This window comes from Nuphar pumila, chromosome 6 (genome assembly GCF_984573655.1).
Source record: "Nuphar pumila chromosome 6, dmNupPumi1.hap1.1, whole genome shotgun sequence".
NCBI classification, from domain to species: Eukaryota; Viridiplantae; Streptophyta; class Magnoliopsida; order Nymphaeales; family Nymphaeaceae; genus Nuphar; species Nuphar pumila.
Window position 1 is genome coordinate 28505897 of NC_143254.1, and position 12199 is coordinate 28518095.

At 35.7% G+C, this 12199-nt stretch overlaps 1 protein-coding gene across 1 annotated transcript in view; it reads right to left on the reverse strand.

Moving 5' to 3' along the window:
- Window positions 1-2316: 2316 nt before the first annotated feature.
- Window positions 2317-12199, reverse strand: part of LOC149834492 (putative LRR receptor-like serine/threonine-protein kinase At1g56140) — a 56790-nt gene continuing 46907 nt past the window's right edge. The window contains exons 17-24 of the mRNA XM_090011437.1: window positions 6411-6787; window positions 6099-6297; window positions 5829-5999; window positions 5528-5646; window positions 4827-5037; window positions 3920-4151; window positions 3695-3845; window positions 2317-2911 (exon numbers count right to left, since the gene is read on the reverse strand). Of these exons, the coding sequence (XP_089867563.1) occupies window positions 2510-2911; window positions 3695-3845; window positions 3920-4151; window positions 4827-5037; window positions 5528-5646; window positions 5829-5999; window positions 6099-6297; window positions 6411-6787 (1862 nt within the window). The 3' untranslated portion in view covers window positions 2317-2509. The remainder of the gene's footprint in view (window positions 2912-3694; window positions 3846-3919; window positions 4152-4826; window positions 5038-5527; window positions 5647-5828; window positions 6000-6098; window positions 6298-6410; window positions 6788-12199) is intronic.

Below are 12199 nucleotides of genomic sequence, written 5' to 3' on the forward strand. Positions count from 1 at the left end.
TTATTAGTAAGAAACATATTTTAGATTATGAGTTTCCCACATTTAGATGCATTTTTAAAGCGCTAAACATCAATGGCTAACAATACTTGTATTGTAAAATTGTGAGCCGTCCATTTTTCATATTTCAAAAAACACATCTAGATGTAAAATCTTCATGTAAAGCACATTTCTTATTACATACCTTATAAAGAACAAATATATAAGGTTTGATCCATGAAATGTTCGAACACCAGAGAAGCATAGTCATCCAATCATCATTGGTTATATATGTTGCGCCTCCCTTTGGTAGGCTCCGCCTTTCCTGGTATGTATTTTTATATAAATAACAAGTAAAACAAATTTTTTAACATTTTAATGTATGACATATATTACAAAAATAATTATAAAAAGATGTTTAAAAGTTATAAAACAGTGTCAAACACTTTTTTTTTTTCAGGATAGCTAGAGAAAGCCATCTCACTTGCAAGCTCATTGATGTAAAACTCTAGGTCATTGCCTACCAAGTAGTAGGCCCAACTTCGGCCTCACAGCAAGTCATACACTGAGTTTCAAACTCGTGATGTTCTTTTTGAAAGTGCAGTAGGATTGAGGCAACGAGCACTAGAGGGGGGTGAATAGTGCTTTTAAATATCGTCTGCGGAATTTTGACGGATTTTGCAATTCGTAAAGCAATCACACAAAGAACACAATAATTTTATCCTGGTTCGGTCTTTCCCGACCTACATCGAGTCCCCAAGCAAAACCAGCTTGAGATTTCCACTATCAACCTTGTGTAACTACAAGATCATACACAGACCAAATCCGGTCCCACTTTCAGTAACACACCTACTGAAAGCAAACAACTTCTTTAAACCAAGGAGTCCTTCCTTGTTACAGAAAATTGAAATAAGTAACAACTTACAACACAACCTACGAGTCTTCTTATGAATGCAAATGAGATGCAATTGACTTTTGAGGTTGTTGAAATACTCTACTCACGAATTCACTATCTCTCAAAGGAATTTGAGTGAAAAACTGAAGTGAAAAATATCACGTGAGTGAGAAAAAGAATATGAGTGAAAAGCAAAAAGTAATTGATTCAAATTGATTGAATTGCGGTGCTTTTGAGTGTAAAATGCACTCATATTTATAGTTGAAAGTTTTCATACGTTGAGGGTATGAAAGGGTGTCAAAACAGTCCATTTTGAATGATCAAAATGTTTGAAAAATGAAAAAACACGTCTTTTAAAAGTTTCAGGAAAAAACGACAAAATTAGTCGACTGTAACAATAGTTAGTCGACTGATAGTTAGTTATTAGTAGACTGACAGTTATCGTCGGTCGATTGATCTGTTTATCGAGCTGTTTGAAAAATTGAAGTTTTGAAACTTAGTCGACTAAAGAAAGAGTTAGTCGACTGATAATATCATCAGTAGACTGAAAAACCTTTCAGTCGACTGGTGCTAAAATTTTCTGAAAAACATACGTTTTGTCCGGTCGACTGATAAAAGCATTAGTCGACTGTTGCTAAATTTCCAGAAAACACACATTCTGTCCGGTCGACTGATAAAACCTTCGGTCGACTAATTTGACAAAAATGACATTTTGTTTTAGAAAATTTGGCGCGAAAGGATTAGTCGACTGGTGAGTCTATTGGTCGACTAATAAACACAAAAATTTAAGAAAAGGGTTTTTTAAAAACATTTTCATGAAGGGTTATTTTAGAAAAGTTTTTCTAAAGACTTTTTAGGTGAAATGCAACCGAAATATGCACTCTAAGTAAGGCTCTTACAAGAATCTAAGACTTTTAATGAATTTAACATTTGCACACTAGTCTTCAAATATTCTTCATCGAATTCTTCAATTCTTGTCATCTTTCTTCATTGCCTTAGCTGAAATGCAGTTGCTTCACTTGTTCATCATCAAAACCTTGTACTTGAAGTATCATGTACGGCTTCATTGTCATAACACTTTCAACATGGTGACATTCATGAGTTGCTCCTACCAAATGAGTGAAAGGCCTCATGGGCATTAGCCTCGAACACATGTCATGTTCCTTGAGGACAGGACCCAAACTTAACATGTTCCTATGATTTAGGTCAACTTCTAAGTTCTAACAGGTAACCTACATAAGTTCAATGTTGATGATATCTATTTACAACTAAAGCTAATGCTATTGGAGTTCAACCAGTAATGGTGATACATGTCAAGATAAAGTAGAACAGATTATGAGACTGACTACCAACTTCATGTAGATTCAGTCATCCTATTGACTAACAGCCACCATGATTTTGCTTGCTTGCAGTATTAGGACCATAAAAATCCTCAAGAGAGCATCTTTAGGTTACTATAAACCATTTTACTCCCACCAAATTTCACAATTCAAATTTTATGGAGGAAGCATTTCTATACAAGCCATAGTATATGTTTGTAGGAACATAATAATAGAAATGGTTTATTAAAGACCAAGAAAGATGAAAGGAGAGAGTGCATGAGAAATGCATGCTAACTACTTTACACCAGAAGAGTTATCATCTTCCTTCTCCAATAAGATCATGCAGGACAGATTGTAAATCAGGACGAGGCGATCTGCTGGGATCAGCCAATGTAACGGTGCTTGATGCTGTAACTGATTGAATGTGGCTATCCGGAGCTCTAGTTGTTCCAGATGTAGAAGTATCATTGCTCATGAAGCTGCTTGTATCATTGAAGCACCAATCAGTCAGATATCCAGGCCTTGATGTTACCCGGTTCACGTCTATGTCACCCGATAGCATGGCTACAACAAGGGACATGGGCGGTCGCAGTGCTGGAGATGCTTGAGTGCAAAGAAGTGCAACTCCTATCACTCGAAGAGCTTCCTTTTCATCAAACTTGGTTAGAGATTTATCCACCAACTCCAACTCACAGTTGCTCTCATGCAAGTGCCAAGCCTGACATGTTAAGCAAGAGAGTTTAGTGAAACATTGATAGAATGGACTGAAATGGAATGGAGAGTAGGACAAGAGAATGAGATTTTAGAAACTCAGGATTCAAGAGAACTACTACATGCGGAAATGTAGCATAAGGAAATGTTTGTAATAAGAGGGTTCTTTTCTAAGATTGTCAATTCTTGGGGTTTCTTATGGATTGGGGTAGGTGTATTATGGGGTCACTTCTCATGAATACAAGCCTTAAACTTGGTGCATTTGAATGCCATGGATCTTAGATAAGTGTATTCAATCTGGTATGGGGTCTATGCCAAGATTCATGGTAAACAAACACTAAATCTCAGATCCAATGGCCATCCTCGCCGTGAAAAAAAGAGAAGGGGATCACAGATTCCTATTTTGGTTGTACGTTATCAGGCCAGAGACACATGTATATCTAATGCTCGGATCTCAAATCTAAGTTTGAGATTCAAGCATTCAAAAGCACCTGAAAAGATTGAGATCATCCTGAAAGGAATTACTAAAGAGCCAAAGTCTTGGTGTATCATCATATCAACTGAAACACATTCGATTTTTGTAAAGATAACCAAAATATGAATCACTTGAAGTACATTTTTCTCTGTATTCATTTCCAGCCATATTCATGTGGTCATGAAGAATGGTCAACCACAGCTTATATATGGACAACAACTTGGTTTTCTATCAAGCTTAGAAAACACAAATTTTGTGTCACATGGTAATCCATACAGTATTTTATATAATTTTTTGCAGGCATTATATCCTTACCCATTCCAGTAGATAAATCTTTTCTCTATCCAAGCTTGTGTCTGCATTAGGCCTTCCACTGAGGATCTCAAGTGCGACAACACCGAATCCAAATACATCAGCTTTTTCTGTTAGGTGCCCACGCATTGCATACTCTGGTGCAAGATATCCACTTCAAAGGTTCCCAGCAATCAGGAATGACAAGATTGAGAAATATGAAGCTGAATATAAGGAAAGAAAGCTTACATTGTTCCTGCAACTCTTGTGCTAATATGGGTCTTCTTCTCATCATAAAGCTTTGCCAAACCAAAATCAGAGATCTTTGGATTAAGGTCAGCATCGAGCAGTATATTACTTGCTTTCACATCTCTATGCACAATCCTCATCCTTGACTCTTCATGAAGATAAGTGAGCCCTCGAGCTGTTCCCAAGCAGATGTCATAGCGAGTAGGCCAATCAAGACTAAGTAGATTTTTTCCTGCAAGAAACTATGAAATTTAGTACAACAACAAATGTTCCGATGGTAGAGCAGTACTATTATCTTTTAGTTTGGAGTGGCCACATAGTCCTTAAGGAAACACGCATTTCTTCCAAGAAAAATGGAAAACAGAGGAACTAAGATGATGACATTTCACCAAGAGTATGATTTTTCTAGGCTCTAGATTCAGACCGGATCCTAACCCATCTAACAATTCTGGTGTTTGGATTAGTTCAATGCTGGAATTTGTTTTCCGTAAAATTCATAAAAGTTCCACAAAATCAGGCTAAAACTCTGATATGAATATGTGAGGTTTCATTTCTACCCACTATCTATTTTCCAGATATTCGATGGGCCTAGGATTTACAACCTCAAGGAATTCCAACTTAAAATATCCAACTTATGTCTAAACATTTTGTAGGGGGATGCACCAGGAGACATACTAGACCTGATACCTAGCTTATTGGGTTTTGGGGTCATCTAAACTTTGCTTGGAAGGATTTATGCCATTAAGCTGGGTAATTGGGCCACAAAACACATTGCAAATTTGACTTGATAAACTAAAAAAAAAATCAAATGTTTCAGTTTTTTGGTCTGGTCATCGTCCTGCAATAGCGCAAGGCCCAGTACAAGAGATTATATGCATCCTAAGCAAACATGAAATGACAAACATACCAAAGAGTGCTTGGTCCAGGCTTCTGTTTTCCAGGTACTCATACACTAAGAGACGTTTATCTCCCTCAAGACAGCATCCATACAACTTCACGAGGTTGCGGTGTTGCACTGCAGACATGGCAGCAATCTCTGCGAGAAACTGATTCCTCCCTTGTTGGGATGCAGCTGAGAGCTGCTTTACAGCAACTACCGCCCCATCGGCAAGTGTACCCTACACAGAGAAAGTTCAACTCTTCAATTGCTCAAAACCTTTGCGATCACATAAAGATCAATTTAGTACATGGAATATATTCATCAAACTGTTCAAAATCCTAATGGCTGAACTGCTTGGACATACACATGCAATGCACGATATGAATTGTTATTATATGAGGCAGGTTGCTTTAGAAACTAACAGCAAATGCATTAAGAAACGAATTGTAAGAAAAAAAATTAAATCATGACACGAGCTGATACAAAATATTGTTGAAGTACTTCAGATCGAAGAAACTTATTTCAAGTAATTTGGACCAAATTGTCTGGAAAATATGAAGAGAACCAGCTTTAATTGACCAAGTATTACGAAAAGAAATTGTGCAAACATTGTCTATAGCAATTGGTTAACATAAATTTACTTTTGACAACAAATAGGTAGCGTACTTTCGCAGGAATGTCAGGAAACAATGCATTTGTATGCTTATATGTGTGTGTATGTAACATACCTTATAAACTGCTCCAAACCCTCCCTCTCCCAGCTTGTTTGCAGGATTGAAGTTTTCAGTCGCAGTCTTTAGTTCAGCATAACTAAATGTGTTCGGTCTTGCACCGGTTGTCATAAGCTCTGTATTTTCAAATAACTCATACAAGTACACAATCAGTTCAATCACATACGAAAACAACTTACCGTGAAATGCTGATTGCAATCTCATTTAGACATCAGTCCAAGCAATAACTTTCAATAACAATGGAGGTCATTGAATATATGACAATTTAGGTTGGTTCCTTCTGTAAAAGTTTTATCACCTTCATTTGCAGATGCCAAGAGGAGCCGTTTTTTTCTTTGCTTCAGAAAAAGAGCTGCAAGAATAGCTGCGATTAGAACTGCTCCCACAGCAGCAACAATCCCCACAACTAGTCCAGTTCTGCTTTTCTTTGCTGTTGTAGGTGGGTGATTACTGACAGTTGGCGTGAAGTCTGTGTCCAAAGCAAATAATCAGTCCCATGGTCTCATTCGTAATTGCTGAAAGTATACTTGGTGCATCAATTGAGGCTACCTAGAGTTTCCTATGATACCTGGAGTAACACTAATTGCTGAAATGGATGGCCCATAAGTGCCTTGTGCAGGAATGCAGCATGTTCCTTTTCCAGCCCAAAAGAAGTGGATTTCAAGGAAATTTTGAGATACATTAGCTTCAAAGTTCAATGAAACAGCTTTTAATGAAACACCACCAGCCTGCTTTCTTATGTCAAAGTCTTTAGTTACCGGTTTTCCCTACAGAAAGTTAGCTAAAAAATGATTTCACATATTGTTCCCATTAGATATAAGAACGTTAGTCAATGAAGCTCTATAACAAATGGTGAAGTGTCATATCCAGGGTAACCTGCCTGAACATAAATATCAAAAACACGTCTCCCAAGACTCTGCCACGTGGAAGAATCTGAAAAAGCTGTCTCAGCAAATTGTAGGTTTACTGTATAGCCCCCATTTTCAAGGCCTAGGCCATAATACCGTAATGATCCAGGTGACAACCTTGCTGTTTGGAACAACTCAGAATCTAAAGTGTTGTCAAATTGTGATTGGCTGTTCTGGATAAATTGAGGATTATTAGTGGAAATAAACATCCCATTGCTACTGACTGCCCACTTCTCTGTATCAACAACAAAATAGGATGAAGCATATAGCGTTGCATTGTCTCTCTCAAACTTTACACCACTGGAAGATGTGATTTCTGGGCCACCACATTTTACCGCAAAGGAAGAATCTGTACAAATAAAGGCATCAGCACCTAATTTGTGTCCCAACTTCGATTCCATAAGGTTCATGAAATAATGTCCATATCCATGTGTTCATGCAAGCATACAAAACAAATAAATGGAAAAATAAGTGGACACACAAAAACATGTATATGTACATGAACCATATTTAAATAATTTCATATAGAGTTAATATATGATCAGATTGCCATGGAGTTTTTTTATTTAAATTTTTTTGTTTCTTTTGTTGCCTTTGATGAAACTAACCTCACAGATGTGATCTACACGGTTTGGTTAGTGGGAACTGGCTCTTGGATTATCTGATTAGGACAAGTAGGTATGACTTTATGAGATGTGTATTCAGAGTTTCACAAGAGCACTCAAGAAGAAGCACAAAAGAGGAAGTATCTTCATTACAAAGCCAAAAACGAAAGTTACTGTTAAGAAATATGCATTTATAGGTATTTTCCTTTGTATTTCTTTTGTGTTTTCTTTCTCATTGTAATTCCAAGTATACTTATTGTGATTTAGATTTTAGTAAAAGGATAGTTTATGATAAGTATACATATTGTATAATTTTAGGGTAGAATAGGGATTTTATTTTTATTATTATTAGTTATTATTTAAGTTGACTAAATTTTGTAATTTTATTTACTTTTCTTTTTGGTCAAATGAGATTGACCAACTATCCATTGGGGTTTGTAACGGCTAGTTTGGTCAAACTAGCCATCAGGATTTGCTTTAATGGCTAGTTTGAATAGTCAAACTAGTTGTTTGGATTTTCTCTAACAGCTAGTTTGAATAGTCAAACTAGCCATTAGGACTAGATCTAACGGCTAGTTTGACTAGTCAAATTAGCCGCTATGTCTTCCTCTATATATTGCGTATAGGTAAGAGAGGATGGATGTATATATAGTGTGTGTATGAGTGTTGTAGAGAGGTTGACTTACATATTTGTATGAATACAACAACAACAACAACTACTACGCCTTCATCCCAAAACAATTGGGGTCAGCGAATATTTTCATTAATAAAATATTTAATTTTTTGTCTTGTTTTTTCTCATGGCTATGTATGGTTTATTGTATCTAGCCAAATGCATTATAAGAATGCATTTGGATTTCATTTATGTTGGATAAAATTGTTGTTATTCTTTTGTTTTGCTTGTGTACTGGATTTCGTGCCATTTTGTAACATATCTTAACAGGAGACGTCCCCCCCTTTGGATACACTATATGATAAATCATAAAAACAATTGACTATCTACCTTTGAGTCATGACTCTATATTTTGCCTCAGCTGTGGACAAGACAATACATTGTTGTTTCTTTGCTTTTCCAAGAAATCAATGAACTTCCCAGGAAAACACAAAATCCAGTAGTCGAGATACGATCTGTCATAACATGCCCTAATATTTGTAGAGGATGACGCCGAGAAGAACATTCCAAAGTACATAGAATCTCAAAGATACCAAATTATCCTAAACACAACTGTAGGGTGAACTGCAGTAAGCGCATTCATAAATTGGCTACCTGCATGGACTGCATAGATGATATCAGGCCTAAAGATAGTTAAGTATATCAAACTACCCACAAGTTTCCTATATACCACAGGATCTTCAAGCTTTCTCACCATTTGTAGCTTTAAACTTAATATTTGCCTCTATTGGAGTAAGAACCTTTCTAGAGTCATCTGCTAATTGAGCCTTCATCACAAGATTTGTTGTATACTTATGTTGTGACAAGTATAGCCCTCTTCTTGAGTATGCAACTTTCAAGCTTCAATCTTTCATTTCAAACATGCTAGCAAGTCATTTTTTGGTGTCAACGATTTTCTGCACATCATCTCCAGTGATGATCATGAATCCACAAGAATTCAAAACTACAATGCCTACTATGGGGAAAAGCACAATAATAACCAACAAAAAAGGGCACTCATAAAGCCAACACAAGAACACACTAAAAAATATAAGCTTTGTTCATACAATATGCATTAGTGAATGCATAAGGAACAAGGGGACCATATATCCTCTATAGCCATTTGGAAGGCCCCTCAACAGATAAAAATATTGTCGTTGGGCCTTCCCAAGTCCCAACAACTCTATGGTCTTTTGACCATAGTGCCCTCAACCTAAAATAAAAGACAAAAAAGCCAAAAATAAAGAAAACAAAAAAATACCAATTCTTCCCCTAATGCGCAGGCCCTATTACATGTAAAGAATTATCAAAATACCCCTATTACATGTACAAAATTAACAAAATACCCCTATTACATGTATATAATTACCAAAATATCCCTAGACACAGAATTAATCAAAATACCCTATTAACATATATATTGGGGTATTTTGTCAAGAAGAAAGTGAAATCTCATGGATGGAAGCGCTTTGGTAAAGAAGTCCACCAGTTGATACTCAGATATCACATATGAGTGGTCTTCTTAAAAAATTCTTATCTAACATGGTGGCAATCCATTTCTATGTGTTTGGTTCTCTCATGGATTGTGCGATTGTCTGCTATGAAAATGTCTACGAAGAGACAATACGTACACAAGCACAAATATTTTATGAAAGATGTGCACAAAGACACTCACACAACACTTGAACAAAATACGCACAAAAGCGTAAAAGTAGCAAACATGCACTAAGGCATGTATTTTATAGAAAAGAGCAAATGCTTGAGACTCTCAAGCTTAGGAAATACTAAGGGGGAACACCCCTATTTATACACTCACAAAGGGACCACATTGGGGGCTCCCAAAGGAGACGTTGGAGAGCCCCCAACGGTCACATTTGTGACCGTTGGGGGCTCCCAAAATCTCTATTGGGAGGCTCCCAACATCTCTATTGGGAGGCCCCCAATATGGTACAAAATGCAAAAAATAAAAAATAAGAAAAAAATAAAAAAATTTGCAATGCATAAAATTAGGTTAGCCACTTAGAACATAGGGTCTTTAGCTGGTAAGTTGGTATAGTAGATGTTATGTGTAGGAGAAAGATTGATATTTTATGTCTACAAGAGACCAAATGGGTAGGTGAGAAAGCAAAAGTGATAGAACATTGGAGATATAAGATTTGGTATACAGGAATAAAAATGGAGTAGGGATTGTTATGAGTCGTGAGTTTATAGATAATGTAGTTGAGGTCTGTAGGAAGGGTGATAGGATTTTACTTATTAAACAGTCACCCAAAATGATGGTGACTGTGCTAAACTTCCATTTATTGAAAATAATGAACTTCAATGAACTAATAACAGTGTTGAACGATAAATGAAAAGATCAAACAATGTAAAAGGAATGAGACAGTAGGTAAAGAGAGAACAAAACAATGTTGGAACGACAAGGCTGCTGCCAAGGAAAACCGTATTTTGTCCTCTTCTGCAACCCTAGAATAAGGTTTTTAAAGAGGTCAACCGGATCCAGGTCTCGGGTCCAGTACCAGACCCAAGATGCCTTTCTGCTGCTGTTGGGCCTGGGTCGTGCGTGCATGCACTCTTCTTGAATAAGTACGCTAGGGTACGTCAATCCCTCGTCATGGTGCTGTGGACTGGATCGGATCCAGCTTCTGGATCCCACCATCTTGTTAAAATATGTGTACTCATACACATATATGTATGTTGAAATATAATCCTTAAATGTACATATATATATATTTATATATATATATAAAGATACGTATACATATATATATATATATATATGTATACATATCTCTATTTATATATATAAATATATATATTTTCTCTTCCTAAAATACCCTCAAGGGTATTTCTGTAATTTGTAATTTTACGCATATTCCAATTGGAATATGCATTGTAATTTCTTTTATTTTTTGTTTTTTTTTATTTTCGGTTTTTTGTACCACATTGGGGGCCTCCCAATAGAGACGTTGGGAGCCCCCAACAGTCACAAATGTGACCGTTGGGGGCTCTCCAACATCTCCTTTGGGAGCCCCCAAGGTGGTCCCTTTGAGAGTGTATGTATAGGAGCTCTCCCCTTTGTATTTGGTACTCCTTGTAGGAGCTTATGCTCCATTGTATAGGGTTTTTACCCTCTTCTTCCTTTTTCCTCAATAATATTCAACTTATGAATTTAAGTCATATTTACCCCTTTTATGGGTTTATGTATTAGCACATGATGTGCTTGTGTTGTTTCATTGAGTGGGTATATTCGCACTTCGTGTGCATGCGTATGAGTTCATTATTGAACCTAATGTATTCAAAGTCACTTTCTAACATGGTATCAGAGCTCGGTTGAGATCGAGTTGCTCTTTGGTGCATCGGGAAGCATGGTATTCAAGAAATTTTTAAAGAAAAATGGTGAAGTATTCATTTCTCTCTCTTTTCTTTCTTAAAGTTATTCGGTATGCATTCTATTTCTTTAAGTATATTATGAAGAATTTAATATGTTCTTTTTTTATGTGTACTCTTTGTCATTATGTCTTTTTATAAAAATTTGAGTTACTTGATACTTTATTGAATCTTTTTCGTATACATACTTTTTCGTATGTTTTTTTTTTGAAAAATTTTAAATGATAACTTGTTTGGCGAAAAATTAGATATATGATTGCTCAAAACTTGCTTTAATGAGTCGGTAAAAATTTATGACCATTGGAGCTTTGAATTTATATTTTAAACCTAACTTTGTTTATAAAAATACCTTTTATATGAATGGTAAGTCTTTAAAGAAAGGTATGTTAAGATTAAAATGTTTGTGAGGTGTAGTTTTTTTGAAAAATGCTTGACATATATGAAAAATTCCTTAATAAGTTTTGATTCACTTTCCTAATGTGTCCTTTTTATATGAGCAACATTTAATTAAGAAGGTTTTTTCCGGTTGAATTAAGTTTTAAAATGGTCTTATGGAATATGGTGATTTTCTTTGCATCTTTATACTTTTAAAAGATTTTTCAATTTGATTTAAAGAGCTTGTCTCATTATAAAATTTATGGTCTTCACTAATGTTTGTTGCGTACTTATTGCATTAGGAGTTGGTAATAATCTATTAAGTCATGTTTTTTGATAAAACTTAAGAGTTTTGAATTTTTCCTCGATAAATGTTTAATTTTATAGATTTATGCCATAGTACAATCTTACTTTATCATAAGGTTTTTTAATAAATCTATTATTCTTCTTTGTTGGGATTTCTCCCACTTTAGTGGAGTTTCCCCCTTCTTTGGGAATTTTGTGTGTTTTTTGAGCTCTCTTTAAGGAGCCTTTCAGTCCTTATAATCTTCTTGTGAGTATATACTCTTTTATGAAGATTTCATGGTTGTTGTGAGAAGATTGGTTGTGAGCATCATTTTTTAAGTTACAATAGTGGATTTCATAAGATTTTCAAACTTCACCATCTTTATGAATGCCTATATTGGCCTAAGTTTGTTATTTGCTCATTCAAGATTATTGTCATTTAAAAATCTTGCAT